Raw genomic sequence first — 18,910 nt, 5'->3', positions numbered from 1 at the left:
GAGGGGAAGTTGGGTGGTCAGCAGTTTAGTGGGAATAGGATTGAGGAAACAGGAGGTGGGTCTCCTGGATAAGATGAACTCGGGGAGGCCATGATGGGAGATAGGAGAGAAACTGAGAAAGATGTGAGTTCAGGGCTAGGGCAGGGGGGAGCATTAGAGGAAGCTTGGCCAGGTGGACTGCAAGAAGGGAGGGACATGACAGAGGCAGCTGATCAAATGGTCTCGATCTTCAGGGTAAGAAAGTCCAAGAGCTCAATGCACTTGCAGTTGGAGGTGAGGATGAAGGGGACAGGGGAAAGGGGTTTAAGATGACTGCTTGCAGTAGAGAAAAGTAGCTGGGGGTTATCATTGCATTCCTGTAATAGTGAGCAATTTTAGCAAACGACAGCAGGGCACGATAGTGTTTTAAGTGGTCCAGCCAGATCTGGTGGTGGAAGGCTGAACAAGTTGTCCGCCATAACCTTTCACGTCTGCATCCCTTGGACTTAAGGATGCGGAGATGAAAACCATACTCAGGGGAACGACCAGGGTATTGAGACACGGATCCTTCTAATTGGGTATTAGGGCATCAAAGGTGGAGGTGAGGATATGGTTAAGCAGATCAGTAGCTGCAGAAATGTTGTGGCAAATGGAGGGAGGGCCAAAGGCGAGATAGTTGAGATTTTGAAAGTGCAGTTGTAAGTGAATTGGGGATAGTTTTTTCCAGGAACGAATACAGAATGAAGTAAGGCTAGTGCGTGAAAGGAGGATGTGGGTGGAGAGTGATACAAGGAAGTAATCGGAGACAGCCTTATCTGTGATTGATCGATGGGACTAGCAAGACCATGTAAGATGGCAAGGTTGAAGGGGTGGCCGTGAATACAGGTTGGGGAGTTTACATGCAGGGAGAGATCTGAGGATAAAAGGGGAGTGAACTCAGAAGAGAACATGATGTGTTGAGTTGGGGATTGATATCACCAAGGATGAGAAATTGCTCAATGCAGAGGCTAAGGGATGAAAGCAGTGACGATATCTCGGTGATAAAACTTTTACCGAACCTGGGAGGACGGTAGAGAACGATGATTTTGAAAGAGAGGGGAGAGGGGTGCAACAAGGTGAATTGCTCAAAGGAGGAGAAAGTGCCAGAGGAGTAGGGGGTCAGGCCAAGGTGTGATCTGGTGATATGCGCCACACCACTGCTATGGTCTTGGCGGGGAAGTGGCGAAAGATGTAGCCAGGCAGAGAGGGTTCATTGAGTAGCAAGGTGTCATCACTCCTCAGCCAGGTTTCCATTAAGGCTATGATGTCGATAATGTCTTTTTTAAACAAAAAACTTTTTTTTTAAATCAAAGATTTTATTATAAGCACAGACCAGCAAATGTGCTAGAATCAGTTCTTAATCAACTTTCACTAATGCATTCCTGTCCATTGGCAGCCTTTAAAAATTCTCCAAGTTCAAAATGTCACATCTTTCTGCCTTTAGAAAACTACCATTATACAATAATGTGATCACTGTTTGTTTTCCCTCCACAGACACAAATATCTGCAACTTATAACATTCAAGGAAACACATCATCTTTACCTTTGTCTGATGGGGCTACAGGAGCATCCACAGCTGAAAATACAGACAGTTTAGCTTCATCAATATCTTCTTGTGTAAATTTTCCTGCTTTGGCCCAATCCACACTCCTTCGGAATGCAGATATTGTGTCGAGAGAATTTGGATCTCTAGAAAATTTCATTCAGGAGAAATAATCCCATATATTCATTATGTATTTTACAATTGCGTCTATTTCTCATTATAGTTTATATCCTTTAACTGATCAACATTTGTTCACTGATGAAAACTAAATGCATCTCAGACAATTTGTAGTTCCATATGTTTCTATACAAGAAGGTTGGATAGTCATGGCATTTGAAGACTGAAATAAAGTTTTATAACAGAAAATAATCTAACCTGCCTCTCTAAATTGCATTTCATAGCAAGAATATTTACTCAGTCATTTTGTACTCAATTAGCTAATTTAACAGTTTTAGATCAACATACATAAAAAAATTACCTTTTCAGATTCAAAATAGCTTTGATCCTATACAATTAAATCTTATCTGCTGCTGGGACATTTCTAGCTCCCTAGGCCAGCCACATTTTTTCTGCAACTTTCAGCTCACACTGTGGCTCCGAGACAAACAATCAGAATGACTTTTCATCAGAACCATCGACCTGAAATGTTAATTCCGTTTCTCTCTTCACAGATGCTGCTAGACCTGATTATTTCCAGCACTTTGTTTTTATTTCGGATTTCCAACATCCACAGTATTTTGCTTTTATAATAACGTTACTCATTTATTATGACTAGTTTCATTGCTATATAATCCTACAATACCAACAGAAAATAAATTAATCAGAATTTTACCACTGCTTTCACTTATGTTTACACTGTTTTCTAACATTAGTTTCTTTACAGTATAACCTACATTTATACAATCTAATATACAAGGGCCATTTTCCTACTGTACCTTTGTGGCAGGGAGCCTTGACCACCAGCCCCACACCCCCCAGCCACTCAGGGTTGGCAACTGTGGGTGCACTGGCATCAGGAAGTTTACCCTGCCTTGTAATCATGGTCCATGCATTTTGTTAAAATTAGATTTTAAATATTTCACTTTAACTTCTGTATCCAATTTGAAGAAATAATTGGCCCTGGCTGGCCGGCAGGCAGGCTTACTTTTCACCCATTTGAGTCCATTTCATATGGCCAGGTCTATCTTTAATGATTTTAATGCAGAGATGTGGTCATGCAGATCAAGGTATTCTTAGCACTGTCTAGGAAAGATTAAGTGTACTTTCTAAATTGTTGAGGATCCTCTTTTTTTTTTAAAATGCATTTTAGCAAATGTGGAGCCCACTCATTTGATAGTTAGACCAAGTTATAAGGACAAAATGCATAAATGCAATTATTTGATAAATGAAAATTTATTAAAACTCAATCTAGGAATGGAAAATTGTCTCAAAGAGTTAATGATGACATGATGGGGTGAATTGTCACATACGTTGCTGTGGACTTCAATGGTTCTAAGTTAAGTTTATACTTTCAAATCTGACAGGGAACAGATTAAAAGATTTGTCAATACCCAATAGATCAATATAATAAAAGCAAAATACTGCAGATGCTGGAAATCTGAAATAAAAACAAGAAATGCTGGAACCACTCAGCAGGTCTGGCAGCATCTGTGGAAAGAGAAGCAGAGTTAACGTTTCGGGTCAGTGACCCTTCTTCGGAAGATCAATTTTCTTCAAATTAAAAAACAGAAAAAGGATCAGCTGATACAAGTCTGGAAAAGGAAACTTTGGATGTTTCATTCTGTTTTCTACTTATCCAAATGTTTGCTATTCTAAATTGTCAATTTGTAACTGATGTATATACCTGTAAGAATAGAATGAAAACAGGCCACTATGGCTTAGGTTGGCACCTCCTCCATATGCACCACCTTTCTCTCGAATTTCCCGGTGCAGGAATTTAGTCGTCAATAGCCGTGCAAGAACATGAAGACTATAAATAAAAAATAGTTAACAGCACATGTACTCAAGTGCAAATATAAAATACCAGTTTACTGTCTAGATCAGATAATTCAGTACCCACAGGAACGTTTTATACAAACATTGAAAATAATGGAGATACTCTGGTGACACAGCTCATTACTACATTAATCAGTATCCTGTGGCAAGAATCAGTAAGACACTAATTAGCATCATTTTTCCTTTCTTGCCCCATCTCTCAAATGCTGGAATAAGTTAGGTTACCAGGGAAGGCCACTGAAGTGGACAGTATAGAAGGGTTCAAGAGTAAATTGTGATGCATTTGTAGATAAAGAAGGGATTGAGAGATATAGAGAAGACAGGTAAGTGAGGCTGATGAATAAACCCATCCTCCTCCTGTTTTTAGGCCCTAAAACACAAGAGATGATAGCAACCATCTTCATTTGGAATGGATGTCTTAGTTATTTACCATCCCCTCAAAAAACTATTCGTGATGGCAGGATAGTACAGCTCAAAAACATCGCCTCATATTTTTATTTTTCTTCTGAAGGCGCAAACTCATGTTGGGATAGGGCTGTATGGGGCCATCGACCCTGTTATACCTTTTGCAATGTCCATTCTCCATGTGGACAGCAATCTAGTTGACTTTATTCTCCTTCCTAAGCAAATTTCACGCCCCTATCAACTCGCTGATAATGGTCAACTCAGCACAGACCAGGAATTGAACCTGGAACTTTCATTTCATTAGACGAACTTATCTCCAAAGCCATTCCAGAAGCTGATATTATAAGTTTACTCTCTTCGCTGAATACATTCATTTGCTTAAAAACCATGGTGAGCTGATGTTAATTTCACTCCCTTCCCTGAATGTACTAATATAGTTACTTAACCAGCTGCAGCTGATGTTAATTTCATTCCTTTCCCTGAATGTATCCAAGACTGGTACTCACCTTCAGTGAAAAGCTTTAGGAGTTTTTCAAACACGTTCTTTTTATCTCCTTCATTTTGTTTTAGTCCTTACTTTAATCCATATTCAAAGCCCAATATGAAACTAGTGTTTAAAACTTAACACAAATGTGTGCAATTTAATTTCAATGCAACTTACCTGGCAAAGTCTGGATTCATGTAGGGAACGGTGCGAACACATTCACTCACATAATTCACAGGGAACGGAAGCTGGAAATGGGTCTTCATTTGACAAGCTTTGAAGGTGGGTTCCTAATAGAAAAGAAAGCCAATAAAGCTTTAATTAAATTTTCTCTAATGGTTTCAAAAATATGTAGAACTGAGTTATCTGTATCTAAGGGGGACTCGAGCATTTAGCTGACTAAACAACTACACCATCTTATATCTCAAACTTATAAAAGTTTTTTAAAAATCTCACAAGAAAGCACCTAAACTAAAAACATTGCCGAATGGTATAAATTTAAAATACCATTTTTATATCTAGTTTTCTCCTGAACTAGGTTTTTAAAATAAGTTAACAAAACCCAAAATTTGGCACTACAACTAAGACCTGTGTCAGTTGCCAGGAAATAGACAGTGAAACATATAACCATAATATATAATGTAGAGTACATATCACCACAGCAATACATTCAGGAGTTCAGAGCATTGTGAATGGCTTAGACTGAAGCTTCATGAATACCACCAACTGAGTTGGAGATCTATTACTATTCTGTAGTACATCCAAGGCTGTACTATTTTTATACAACAAGGCCAAATGGTCTTTTGTCATTCTTCTGTCGTATGTTATTGCACGTATAAAATTATGGATTTAATATTTCTGAAGCAGATATATACCTAATTCTGGATTAGTTTTTCAAAATTCAAATATCAATATCAAAAAATGGACGCACTTGCATACCACTGATCACTTTTCTAGTATACGTCAATATAGATCAGTTTAAAAAAAAATATTATCTTCAAGTGCTGTATCCAACTCAAGATGGAGGGGAGTAACATAAGCAGAGTTTGCCTATCAACAAGATAGTAGAAATATTTAGTCATTTCTACTGAAAGAAGATATACAATGGGTTGATTCATCAGATGAATCCACTATAAAGGCCAGACCCAATAATGTTAACGCACAAGATATTTGGTATCTATCTGGGCAAAGGCCAACATTCTCAGAAGTTCCATTAGTTATTGTGCCTGCCAACACTATATTACTCTTACAAACACAAGCTTTTTGGTAACTCTCGAGTCTTCAGATATTTCATCCCCAGCTTCTTCAGGATTGAGTGGCTTCTGTAATGAAATAAATAAAAATAAATTGATTTTAATTAAATAGTAATATTAAATATTAATCTTTCAAATTGAAATTTGAAATAAACACATTTGCTTACCTGCATTCAAAAACGTAATCTAAAATTCTAAATAACCATGCATTTCAGCAATGAAGAGTGACTGGATAGGCTAGGGTTGTATTCCTTAGAGCAGAGAAGGCTGAGGGGGGACATAATTGAGGTATACAAAATTATGAGGGGCATTGATAGGTTAGATAGTAAGAAACTTTTTCCTTTAGCGGAGGGGTCAATAACCAGGGGGCATAGATTTAAGGTAAGGGGCAGGAGGTTTAGAGGGGATTTAAGGAAAATTTGTTCACCCAGAGGTTGGTTGGAATCTGGAATGCACTGCCTGAAGAGGTGGCAGAGGCAGGAATCCTCACAACATTTAAGAAGTATTTAGATAAGTACTTGAAACACCACAGCATACAAGGCTACGGTCAAGTGTTTGAAAATGGGATTAGTATAGTTACATGCTTGATGGCCGGCACAGACACGATGGGCCGAAGGGCCTGTTTCTGTGCTGTATAACTATAACTCTAATTAAACAAGAACCCACTCTCCACTGAAGACACTTTATTGAATGAAGTTCACTTTACTGTTTATGAAATTAAACAAAAGGTTAAACAGAGGACTACCACATTCTCTGATTTACACATAAAAGGCACACTAATTGCACCAGCAGCGATTAGTCAGCCATTTATGGTCGATGCTCACTTCTCAATAATAAAAGGCCTCATTTCAAACATTGCAGCCAATTACCCAACTTCCTTAAAATGATAATTATCTTACAACATATCGGAAACATTTTACAGAGCGATGCTGTAGATAAAAGGTGGCAAGAACATGATTGGTGCTTTCACATGAATAAAGTCAGTTGCATCAGGCAAAATATGAATCTTTTGAGTAATACTTCAGCTTGGTGGTCAGCACAAAGTTTTACACTCAACTTCCATCCATTAACTTGATTAGAACTGCAAATGGTCAATGTGGAACTATAAACTTTCTGCTGGATTCAAGAAAAAAAAACTTGCAAACATCTGTTATGCTGGAATTCAAGTAATATAAAACTTAATTGATGAGTTTTATTATGAGCTATGATACCAAAGGTGGAGGGATACTGAAGCTCACCTTTGACTTGTATACTCTTTCCAAAAACCTCAAATTATAGGGTGCAATTTCCCATCTGTGGGTCTCGAGCCCGGGCTTTTTGGCCTCGGGAGGTGGCCTACTAATTGGCTGCGTCCGCATTCGCTGAGAGGTGAGTGCTGCTGAGGAAGAGGGGGACCTTAAAATGGATGCGCTCATGAAAGGGTCCAGAGGGAGGAATAAAAAACAAGGCACAGAACTGCATGGATCCTCAGTGTGGAGGCACACCGCCATTTGCAGTAGCCACTGGTGACCCTCCAACCTCTTGCTGAGAGGCCGCCCCCGAAGCATAGCCAGGCTCCCGATACAGTGGGGGAGCTCGTGCGACAACGGCAAACTTTCATCACATTTAGAAAATAATCCATAATTGAGGCCTTTATTACCTGCCGGCCTCCATTGAGCAGGTTGCTGATTCCAGTGGCAACCTGCCCCTGGGAAATGCATCCAAAGGCAGGACCACATCGGGGAACCGTCCCAACCGGGTTTTCCACTACGTTCTCGGCCCTCCTGCCTCCATAGGGTCGGGAAAATTACTCTCGATGTCACCATGCTCTTCGCTAGCATGTGACTGGACATACACAGCTGGCTTCTTCCAATAAATAACTAAAGGAGTTTCTACAAATTTAAATTCCTGATACAATAGAATCTCCATTGTCTGTTAAAATGAGACACACTCACGTGGTGAATAATAGAAATTGTTCTCTAGTTTTTTTTTAAATGGTAAAGCATAAGCAAAGCACAAAAAATTAATTTAAATTTTCTGGTTAGTGGGCTGTGCAAGGTGGTGGTGTTTCAAACAGGGCTTTTACCTTGTAAAATCTGTTGGGTAATCGAGATGAGTAATCAAGTTTCTACTGTCATCACAAAGAAAGGGGAAAGGAGTATATAGGTACACATTCCAAAATGAACTAAATACGCAAGTAATTTAACTTTATCAAAAAAAATTCAAGTCGCGACCAAATTTAAAAGTCCCTCTCCCTCTTTACAAACCAGTACATTATTCTATCATAGACCTCTGAGTTGATGGACCAAATGGTCTTTTCTCCCAATAGACTTTTAATGTTCTTAACATAGTACCTCAGTAATATTTGAACGGATAAGTTTCTTGTCTTTCTTCTTCTTTCCAAATCCAGGAATATTTCTTATGAACTTTTCAACTTCCTTTGACACTGCTGGAATGGCTTCAGGAGTAGCATTCACCGCACATCTATCACAAGACAGTGTGAATAAATGAAATACCTGCAATAATCTAATCTTCACTCACCCATATAAAAATAGGCTCAATGCGAACTGGTACGAGAAAATGCGGTCTTCTGTGATGTATTCAAAAGTAGCTCTTACTGTCATTCCCGAAACAAGATGGAAATTTAATTTTTACATAAGCTCAGAAAGAATGCATCATCTGCATCTTTTTTTTTAAAATCAGCATAAACTTAAAGGGCATGTTTTTTTTCGATTCCAATGGTCAGCAGTTTGAAAAGTACAAAACTTTTAAAACTGCTTGCATCCTCACAACATTATCATTGTCAAGTAATTTTGCGATTGTAATTGTTGCAACTTTTATGGTCATAGAGTGATTACGGCACAGGAGGCCGCCATTTGGCCCATTGAGGCCATTCCGGCTCTCCACAAAGCAATCCAGTCAGTTCCATTCCCCCGCTCTATTCCCATAACTCTGCACCTTTATTTCCCTCAAATGTCCATCAACTTCCTTTTGAAATCATTCATTGTTTCTGCTTCCACCATCCTCATGGGCAGCGAGTTCCAGGTCACTACCACTCGCTGTGTAAAAAAGTTCTTCCTCACAGCCCCCCACACCTCTTGCACATGACCTTAAATCTGTGTTACCTTCTCCTTGTACGATCAGCTAATGGGAACAGCTTTTCTTCATCTACCTTACCTAAACCTGTACACCTCTATCAGGTTTCCCTTCAACCTCCTTTGCTCGAAAGAAAACAACCCAGCTTCTCGAACCTAACCGTGTAGCCAAATTCCCTTGTCCTTAGGACCATTCTGGGAAATTTCATCTGCACCCTCTCAAGGATCCTTACATCCTTCCTAAAGTGTGGTGACCAGAATTGGATGCAACACTCCAGTTGGGCCTAACCAAAGATTATAAGGTTCAGCATAACTTGCCTGCTTTTGTACTCAATGCCTCTATTTATGAAGACTAAGATCCCATATGCTTTTCTAATTACTCTCTCAATATGTCCTGCCACCTTCAAACATCTATGCACATGAACCCTCAGGTCCCTCTGTTCCTGCACACTCTTTAGAACTGTGCTATTCAGTCCATATTGCCTCTCCCTATCTTCTTCTTCTTCTTTGGCCTCCTTGTCTCGAGAGACAATGGGTAAGCGCCTCCCTATCCTTTCTGCCAAAATGCATCACCTCACACTTCTCTATTAAATTCAATCTACCACTGGTCTGCCCATTCTGCTAGCCTATCTATGTCCTGTTGCAGTCAATTGTTATCATCCCGCCACACCTTCAAGTTTGGTATCATTGGCAAATTTTGAAATTTCACTTTGTATTCCAATATCGAAGTCATTTACATTGACCATCCTATTCCATGAGCCTTAAATGATGCTAGCGAGCCTTTTATGTAGTACTTTGACACATTCTTAAAATTCATATAGACAACATCCATCACATTCCCCTCGTCAACCTTCTCAATTACTTCATGAAAAAAAAATCAATTAGATTAGTCAAGAATGATCTGCCTTTTACAAATCTGTTGGCTATTCTTAATTAACTGAAACCTCTGCAAGTACCTGGCTATTTTTCCCCTGATTATTGTTTCTAAAACTTTATCCACGGCTGATATTAAACTAACCGGCCTGTTGTTACTAGGAATGTCCTTACAGCCTTTCTTGAACAAGGTATCACATTTATGACTTCCCAAGCCTCTGGGATCTCCCCCATATCTAGGGAGGATTGGAAGATTATGGCATCTCCTCAAAGATTACCCATTGTTCGGTTAGTTTTTCCATTCAGTCTTTAGTTCCATTTTACCTTGGCTAGATCCCCTCTCATTCCCTTGAAGTTAGTCCTCTTCCAATTTAGAAGTTCTACTTTAGACTAGTCCTTGCTCTTTGCCATTACTCATCTAAACGTTAGGATCATTCTTACCCCAAGTGTTCCCCCACAGTCACTTGGCCAACTTGGCCCACCACATTCCCCAACACCAGATCAAGCAATGCCTCGTTCCTAATTGGAACGGTAACATACTGGTCAAGGATGTTCTCCTGAACATATTTCAGAAATTCCTTTCCCCCCCCCCCCCACCACTTTACACTTTACTCTATTGTCCCAATATTTGGGTAATTAAAGTCCCTCAATATCCCCCACTCTATAGTTCTTGCATAGCTCTGTGATTTCCCTGCCGATTTGTTCTTCTATCTCTCACTATTTGGAGGCCTATAGAATACCACCAGTAGTGTGATCATATCCTTTTTTCTCACAACTCTAACCAAATGGATTCTATCCTCATCTTCTGAAGGACATCCTCTATTTCCAACACGACAATGCCTTCCTTAAGTAGTACTGCCATTCCACCTCTCTTTTTTTCCTTCCCTATCTTTTCTTAACACTTTGCATCCTTGAATATTACGCACCCTGTCCTTGCCATTTTTAAGCCACGTTTCTGTTATCGCCACATGACTATTTGTGTTTGTAGCTCAACAACTTAATTCACCACACTTTGTGCATTTACATACATGGGGCTGGATTATATTAGTGTGTCACGAACCGCGGCGGCACACTGAGCGCGTGACAGCGTTCCAACATGGAAGTGCTGCCGCATAGCCCCCGTGATATTACACACGGGGGCTGAATAAATAGAGGGGGCGGGGCGGCTGCCCCTGATGACATAGTGACTACTTGTCCCCGGTAACCGCATCCGGCGCCACCGGCATTATTAAAGGGCTTCAAGCCCTGACAGCTGATTTTAAATTTTAAAGGGACCAGCACTTTAAATGTCAATAAAAGCATTAAATTTAACACAAAAGCACTACTTCCAACCACCCCCCGCCATGATCACAGACTAAATTTATTTCCCTCTCCCCACCCCCCAAAAAACCATTTTAGATAGTCCTGACCTTTAAACCCCAAACTTTGCACTCTTTGCCCTTCAACACCTTCCCACCAACTGCACAGCCAATAAAAAAATGTTTTCCCTGCTTCTCCACCCCTCCGGCCATAAAAATTTTACTCCTCCCCCCTCCCACCAGGTTCTCGCCTCGGAACTCGTGCAAGGGGCGGCTATAAAATCAGCATGGGACGGCCGCCGCCAGCAGGAGGGAGGGCTTAAGATTTTTGGAGTATTGGGACCAGGTCTAGGGCAGGAGGCACCTACTTACAAGGGGCATGTTGCACCTCAGCAGAACTGAGACCAATGTGCTTGCGGGGAGGTTTACGAGTGTGGTTGGGGAGGGTTTAAACTAAATTGGCAGGGGGGTGAGCAACAGCATAGAGAAGTAGAAAAGAGTAATGCGGTGCATAAAGGAGTGTGTTGGATAGTACTAGAGAAGGAAGTAATACCATATTAGACGCAGACTAAGAACGCCATACAGAAGGCCCCGCCACATATTACCAGCGGTGAGGGGACCTTGGTGCGACCGCCACCGCCCCCCCGCCAACATTTAGATGAAGGACCCACCGCTTTACGCTGGTAATATGTGGCGGGGCCTTCTGTATGGCGGGGGCCGTGGCGAGCTTCTCCCCGCAGAATTAGGTGCCTCCTGCGCCCTAGACCTGGTCCCAATGCCGCAAAAATCTTAAGCCCTCCCTCCTGCACCATGCCTCAAGCCATGCATTGATCCTCCCTACCTTCCTATTTCTACTTTTGCTTGCACGCGGCCCTGGGAATAAACCAGGGATTACTACCTTTGAGGTGCTACATTTTTTGTATTGGAAGCACGAACATAACCACTAAATTGTATGTGGACCATTGCAATGCCAGAGTTGGCACAAGTGGCCACTGTAGGGAGAAAGAAAACAAAATTCCAACTCAGAAGATCAAGTCTACAAAGTGTTCTTGCAAAGTGAAATAATAAAAATGGCTTTTATTGCCTTACAGAAATGATCTTAGTGAGGTTACCACTGTATATTGTGCCTATCAGAACATGCCAGAGAATAGTAAATTTAAAGTTAGCTACACTTTATTTCAATCAGCTAATATGTGTTTTTAAACATTAAAACTCACCTCATGTTCTCATTGCTCAATAAGTGCATCTTAATTCGAGGCAGCTTGCGGAGAACAGTCAAGAGTTCAGGCTTTTCTGCAATTCTTTTCATGTGATGCACCTTTGGAGGAAGAATATTTTGTACATAAAGTTTTTGGAAATTTCTGGAAATACACCTTCAATTCCCTACGTACAAAAAACCAAAATTAGGAAATCAAAGGGAGGGCATGAAAATATATTGGTAATTAAAATCAAGGAAAGCCCAAAGATGTTTCCTAAATACATGAAGAGCAAGAGACACAGAAAATGTAGGGCAGACTAGAGACCAAAGATGTAACTTGTGTATGGAGGCGCAAGGCATTGGCATGATTCTTAATACTTCACATCTGTTTTCACAAATAAGGAGGGCAAAACAGACATTGTACTTAAGTGTGAAATATTGGATGGGATAAACATAGTGAGGGAGGAAATATTAAGATGTTTAGCATCCTTGAAAATGGATAAATCACCAGGCGTGGATGAAACGTGTCCCAGGCTACTAAGTGTGTGGTAATGCATTTGGGGAGAACAAGGCAAGGGAATACACAATAAATAGCAGGATTCTGGAGAAGCAGAAGGATCTTGGAATGCATTCCGCAGATCCCTGATAGTTGGACGACAGGTAGATAAGGTGGTCAAGGCGGCACACAGGGCACTTTCCTTTACTGGCCAAGACATAGTGTATAAGAGCAGGGAGGTTAAGCTGGAACTGTATAAAACGCTGGTTAGACTGTAGCTAGAGTATTGCGCACAGTTCTGGTCACCGCATTACTGGAAGAATGTGTTTGCACGAGAGAGGGTAAAAAGAGTTACAAGGATGTTGCCAGGAATGAAGAATTTTAGCTACAAGGGAAGACTGATAAGCTGGGGTTGTTTTCTTTGTAGCAGAGGAGGCTGAAGGGAGATTGAATTGAATTGTATAAAATTATGAGGAGCCTAGATATAGTGGGTAGGAAGGATCTATTTCTGTTAACAGAGAAGTCAATAACCAGGGGGCAAAAATTTAAAGTAATTGGTAGAAGGATTAGAGGAGATTGAGGAGTAATTTTTTTTCAAGCAGAGGTTGGCGGGGGTCTGCAACTCACTGCCTGAAAAGGGTGGTAGAGGCAGATACCCTCCTTCACATTAAAAAAACACTTGTATGTGCACTTGAGGTGCCGTCACCTACAGTGCTATGGACCAAGAGCTGGAAAGTGGGATTAGGCCGAATAGCTATTTTACGGCCAACACAGATACCATGGGCTGCAAGGCTTCATTCTGTGCTGTAAATATTTCTATATTACATTAAAATAAATTTTGCAGGATATAGGCTTCATTGGCAAGGTCAGCATTTATGGCCAATCCCTACTTGCTCTTGAGAAGGTGGTGATGGGCTATTTTCTTGAACCACTGCAGTCCATGTGATAAAGGTACTGCCACAGTGCTGTTGGGCAGGGAACTTCAAGATTTAGACCCACAAAGCAATGAAGGAATGGTAATACATGCCCTGGTCAGGAAAGCATTTGATATGAAGGGGAACATGACAGTGACAATGTTCCCATTCACCTTGCCCTTCTAGGTGGTGAATGCTGTGATTTGGGAGATGCTGAAGAAGTCTTCTTCAGTTGCTGCCGAGCATCCTACGGTCATCGTATGCAGGTGGTGGAGGAGGTAGATGCTTAGGTCAGTGGATGGGATGCCAATCACGCGGACTGAATAGTGTCCAGCTTCTTGAGTATTGTTGTAGATGCACCCATCCAAGCAAGTGGAGAATATTGCATCACGCTCCTGACTTGTGCTGTATTGGTGGGAGAAAGGTTTTGGGAAGTCAGGAGGTAAGCCACTCACTGCAGAATACTCACCATCTGACCGGCTTTAGTAGCCATGGTATTTATGTAGCTGGTCCAATTACATTTCTGACCAATGGAGAACCCCAGGACATCGGTGCTCGAGGATTCGGGAATGGTAAAACCGTTAAATGTCAAGAGGAGGTGATCATGCTCTCTTTTGCTGGAGATAGAGCCATAGAGTTATACAGCACAGAATCAGGCCCATCGTGTCCATACAGCACCTATCTATTCTAATCCCATTGCCTGACACTCGAGTGACACAGACGTTACTTGCCACTCATCAGTCCAAGCTTTCAATTTTTTTTTGATTTGGAAATAAAAACGTCCAGTTTATTTGTACATTGTGACATTCCAAATATTTTGCTGTGAAATTATCAATTAAAGAAGCTGTTCAATTTTTTTTTAAGAATATTCGATCACTCTATTTTTCTGAACCAGAAATCGCAGTCTTGAAGCCGTACAAGTTAGTTCTGAACTGGACACAAGAAAGACATGGACTGTGCGGTGCAATATACTTAGGTCAATGATTTTGAGTTGGGCCTCCCCTAATCTGCTGAATGCAAAGCCCTGGAATATTTGCCTTCACAGTTCTTCCCATTCATCTTCCAAATCTGGCAGTCTCTTTTCCAGGCCTTCTTTAGACTTTGCGTGCCATTTGCTAGCATGGAGGCAAACCTGGTGAAAATTGGATGGAGATGAGGTTTTTCTATCTTGTGGAGTTTAGAATTCGGAGTGCTAGGGCTGAATTTTATCAGCGCGTCGGTGGCCTTCCTACACGGACGTGCCGCCGCTGAGCCCCCGCAATATTATGTGCGGTGGCTCATTTAAAGGGAGGTGATGGAGCGGCCGCGCCCGATGATGTCACCGGGGGCGGCCACCACGTCCTGGCAACGGTGTCCGGTGCCATTTTTAAATGGCTTCAAGTCCTTCAGGAGAGATTTCAATATTTAAAGGTGCCGATTTGATAAAAATGTCAATAAAAGTTTAATTTAACTTTGAATCTCCTCTATCCTCCCCACCCCCCCCCCCCCCCAAAACTGGGTACACAATACATAAATGGACCTATCTCCCCCACCACCCCCCAAAAAAAACTTTTTGAACTTCCGAACTTTCCCCCGAGCTTCAGCATCTTTGACCCTCAACCCCTTCCCATCATCCCCACAACCAACAGGAACAGGTTTCCCCGCTCCCTACCCCATCCCCGCCCTGATAATTTTATTCTCCCCCCACTAGTTTCTTGCCTCGGAACTCCACTGTAAAATTGGCATGGGACGGCCGGCGGCAGCAGGTAAGTTCATCCGCATTTTAATTAACCTCAGTTTAATACTTTAATGAAAAGCCACTACCACCACTAATATCCGGCGGGGCCTTCTCGATGTCACGGGCGTGGCGGGCCGCTCCCGCAAGCATTTTACGGGCCTCCCCGCTACAATCAATGACGCTGAGGGGCTGGTAAAAACCAGCCCCTAAAGTTTGTGTAGCGTGCCTAGGTCTGCAGATATAGCAGAGGCTGTACAAGGTGACAAGAGTTGCATGATACGCTATAACAGATGCTCTAATCAGATCTCATCAAACTAATCATTCAAGTCAGCAATTTAGGAGACCGCAAAGAAATGACTGGCTTCACAGTCCCTCTATCCTCAGATGCAGTCTTCTGGGTCTACTTCCTGAAGATTAAGATCACTCTCTACATAACAGATTAGTGCAATTCTCATTACTAGCAACAAGAAGCTACATCCACTTAATATGGTTACAGCATAATGCTTCCACAGGTTTTTGCTGAGCAACAAACCTATAGGTTATCAAGCAATTGAAATAAGTGAACTTCAGTTTCGGTTTGGCAAGTTAAATTCACACCAAATTTTTCACCATTAGGTAATAAATCTTAATGCTGAAAACATGTTAATAATTAATAATTATGTACTATTCAAAAGCAAAAAAGGGAGAAATGGTTTTATTCAGGCCAATTATTGGCCTTTTTTGTTACTTGTGTATAGAAAACCTGTCATGGGGTGAGGGTGCGAAACCAGGCGGTGGGGGGGGTGGTGGTGTGGAGTGGATAAAGGAGGAATGATTGATTGAATAGTTTGTCATCCTACCTGGCTTATTCCATTAAACATTTCGTGCAGCCTTCCTGCTGGTGTTAGTGACTTGCCAGCTCGAACTGCTGCATATTGGTGTCCAGAGTCCGGAATTCCATTGGACAGTTCCTGGGCAGCCATCATGACTAATACTCTTAAATGTTCCTCATCATCAAACCGTGGGCTGCAAAATGCAGGTATGTGATTTACACCAAAGTCTATTCAGTCACAGAACAGTTCAATGTTTAAACAGCTTAATGTTTAAAATTTACAGATCCAGTTTTTAATAGGAATCTTTCAAATATGTGTTCGTTCAGAATTGCACATCATCCAAAAGGAGTGTTTAAGATGCCTGATTGCGTAGGATAGGCATAATTTAATTATTCTTCTCCGCCCAAGCTATTTGTACTTTAAGCATAATAGTATATTCTATATCCAATCTGTCCACTATCAGTACCTGTTAAATGATGTCAGAACTACAAAAGAAAACCATGCCATTAATACAAACTGTCCCCACATGCGTTTGGAACATACAAGTGTTAATCTGTTCTCGCCTGTTAAAAATGTCCATCCAGAGCTGCATCATGTCAGGCAGATTTCTGTTCAAACACAGAGAAGTAAATAACACCCCCTATTGTAAAGAAAAGAGTTTGAGAGAAATTTTGATTTGACAGTAAACATTTAACATATGCAGAAAAAGAGACAAATTTTAAAAGCAGTAAAATACTAAAAATAGTACTAGGAAGCTAAGATGCCGCTGGAAAAATGCGAATGAAAAGCAATTAGAATAGCAGTAGGGTATTTTTTTTTATGTTCAGAGGCAGCAAAAAATCCCCCGAAGGATCCGTCAGGACAGGTTATTGAAAAGGCTGAGAAAGTGGCCGATATGAAGATTATTAAGATTATTTTGGGATTGTTGACCTAAAAATTTGGCTTGTATAAATGCAAAGAAAATAGTTAAAAATGCATTGCTTATTTGGAACAACACAAACTCAAGGAAACAAGTAAAGGCCAAAAACGTTTTATTAATGTATGCAATTATTAAAATTCAAGACCAATTACAAGAGGCACAGTTAACCTAAATTTCAACTGAATTTTTTTGGATAGCTCATACCCTTCTTTTATGAGCTTAGTGCACATCCAAGTACTTTACCCAATAGATATGAGATGCAATGAACATGTGCTAGACACAAACATTTTAATTATATATTAATGTGATGAGCTTTTTTCCCCTGAAGCACCCTAACATAGTCAAGATCCTGCTGTACTCTGAAAAACTTGCAATTAAATCCCTCAAGTGTAGAAAAATATAACTTAGCTTATCAAAACTTCTGACAATTTGAACCATTGACTTTTATTTATAATGTTTGTTTCCCCTTTTTCCATTTTGTTCTACTTCTCCAGAATACCTATCCATTTCCACATTCAATCCATTCAACTCTAACCAATTGTTTTTCACAGATGACATTTCACTGAACCCATTGCGTTCATGATCTTGGATTAAACTTATCCATATAGTATTAAAACTCTTTCCAAACCAGACATTTACCCAATTTCCTTTCTCAGCAACACCCGTCCCCCACATAAAAAAAAATTGCTTTTAATAGGAACCTTTCCACATCAGAGGAGGGAGGAACAAAGATTCCTCATATCTCGCTCTCCAGACTAGTTAATTTTGTACTTGCTTCTTCTAAGGCTATGCTTACTGCTCAAGTTAAATCGCACGCCCATATACATTATTTGTGCCTCTCAACATTTTTAAAGACCTAGATCATCTAAGGTTGCTGAATTCTTTTTTTCCAGTGAAAAGATCAACTTTGTAAAACTTCCAGTTAAATTGGAATTCCCAAGTCCAAATATCATCCCTACTATCCTTATTAAAACAATTATCACACATCCTTCAGAATGCAATGCCCAAAATTAGGCTCAGCAGTATAATCAATAATAACATTACAACAACCCTTCTTTGGGCTGAATTTTACCCTTGGATGGGAGCCATCCACAGACCGAAAAGTCGGTGGCGAACCCGCCTCCGCCTGGGGATCCAGGCCGGCTTTTATGATCTCCAGGCCTTTAATAGGTCTGAGACAGAACTTCCACCTCATTGAACAGGAAGTCCTGCCTAATGGAGCTGCCAGCCAATCAGTGGGCTGGCAGCTCTTAGTCCCAGCAGCGCCACCGGGAGCCATGGCCACTGCTGGGACTGCAACCCAGCTTCGCGAAGAGGAGGAAGGACGGCCCCGGGAAAAGATAAGTTTTAGGGCTTCGTTGAGGTTGACTGGTTGGGCCCTGGCAAGGCAAGGGTGGTCGATTGGGGGGGGGGGGGGGGGGGAAAGAGGAGCGGCGTGCTGGATGTTGGGGGTGGTTGGGGCATCAGGGGTAGCTGTCCGTCAGGCACAGGGTGCCTGACCAGGATTGCCCTCCCCCAGGCCATCAGAGAGCTGCCCGCTTTTGTCAGGTGGCTTTTCTCAGGCCTGGGCTGCCCAACTGGCCGGCCAAGGGTAAAATCCCCGTGTCGGCGGGCGAAGGCCCTTAAGTGGTCGTCAACTGGCCACTTAAGGTCCTTGATTGGCCTGGGGAGGGCGGGGCCATTTCCTGCTGCCACCCTGCATGAAATGGCGGAGGAGGCGGCAGCAGTCAGGAAGGGCCCCCCCCCACTCTCCCACCCCATTTTACAGACCCTCACCACCCCCATCCCACTCTTTCGGTGACGTAAAATTCCAGCCTTTGACTTATAATTGGTGCAGTTCCCTTTAAATAGTATCAATTTCCCTTATGCTTATCATCTGACCACAAGTCTAATGTCACATCTTATCTTACA

General features: G+C 41.5%; 1 protein-coding gene across 1 annotated transcript in view; it reads right to left on the bottom strand.

The window, feature by feature from the left end:
• Nucleotides 1-18,910, bottom strand: part of pitrm1 (pitrilysin metallopeptidase 1) — a 79,117-nt gene that overhangs the window by 19,050 nt on the left and 41,157 nt on the right. Inside the window, exons 18-25 of the mRNA XM_068014886.1 lie at nucleotides 16,644-16,720; nucleotides 16,108-16,273; nucleotides 12,161-12,261; nucleotides 8,032-8,161; nucleotides 5,696-5,767; nucleotides 4,623-4,735; nucleotides 3,405-3,530; nucleotides 1,562-1,707 (exon numbers count right to left, since the gene is read on the bottom strand). Of these exons, the coding sequence (XP_067870987.1) occupies nucleotides 1,562-1,707; nucleotides 3,405-3,530; nucleotides 4,623-4,735; nucleotides 5,696-5,767; nucleotides 8,032-8,161; nucleotides 12,161-12,261; nucleotides 16,108-16,273; nucleotides 16,644-16,720 (931 nt within the window). The remainder of the gene's footprint in view (nucleotides 1-1,561; nucleotides 1,708-3,404; nucleotides 3,531-4,622; nucleotides 4,736-5,695; nucleotides 5,768-8,031; nucleotides 8,162-12,160; nucleotides 12,262-16,107; nucleotides 16,274-16,643; nucleotides 16,721-18,910) is intronic.

The sequence above is a fragment of the Heterodontus francisci genome, chromosome 2 (genome assembly GCF_036365525.1).
Source record: "Heterodontus francisci isolate sHetFra1 chromosome 2, sHetFra1.hap1, whole genome shotgun sequence".
Taxonomy (NCBI): domain Eukaryota; kingdom Metazoa; phylum Chordata; class Chondrichthyes; order Heterodontiformes; family Heterodontidae; genus Heterodontus; species Heterodontus francisci.
The sequence above is the reverse complement of the archived record's forward strand: the minus strand, read 5'-3'. Positions and strand labels throughout refer to the sequence as shown.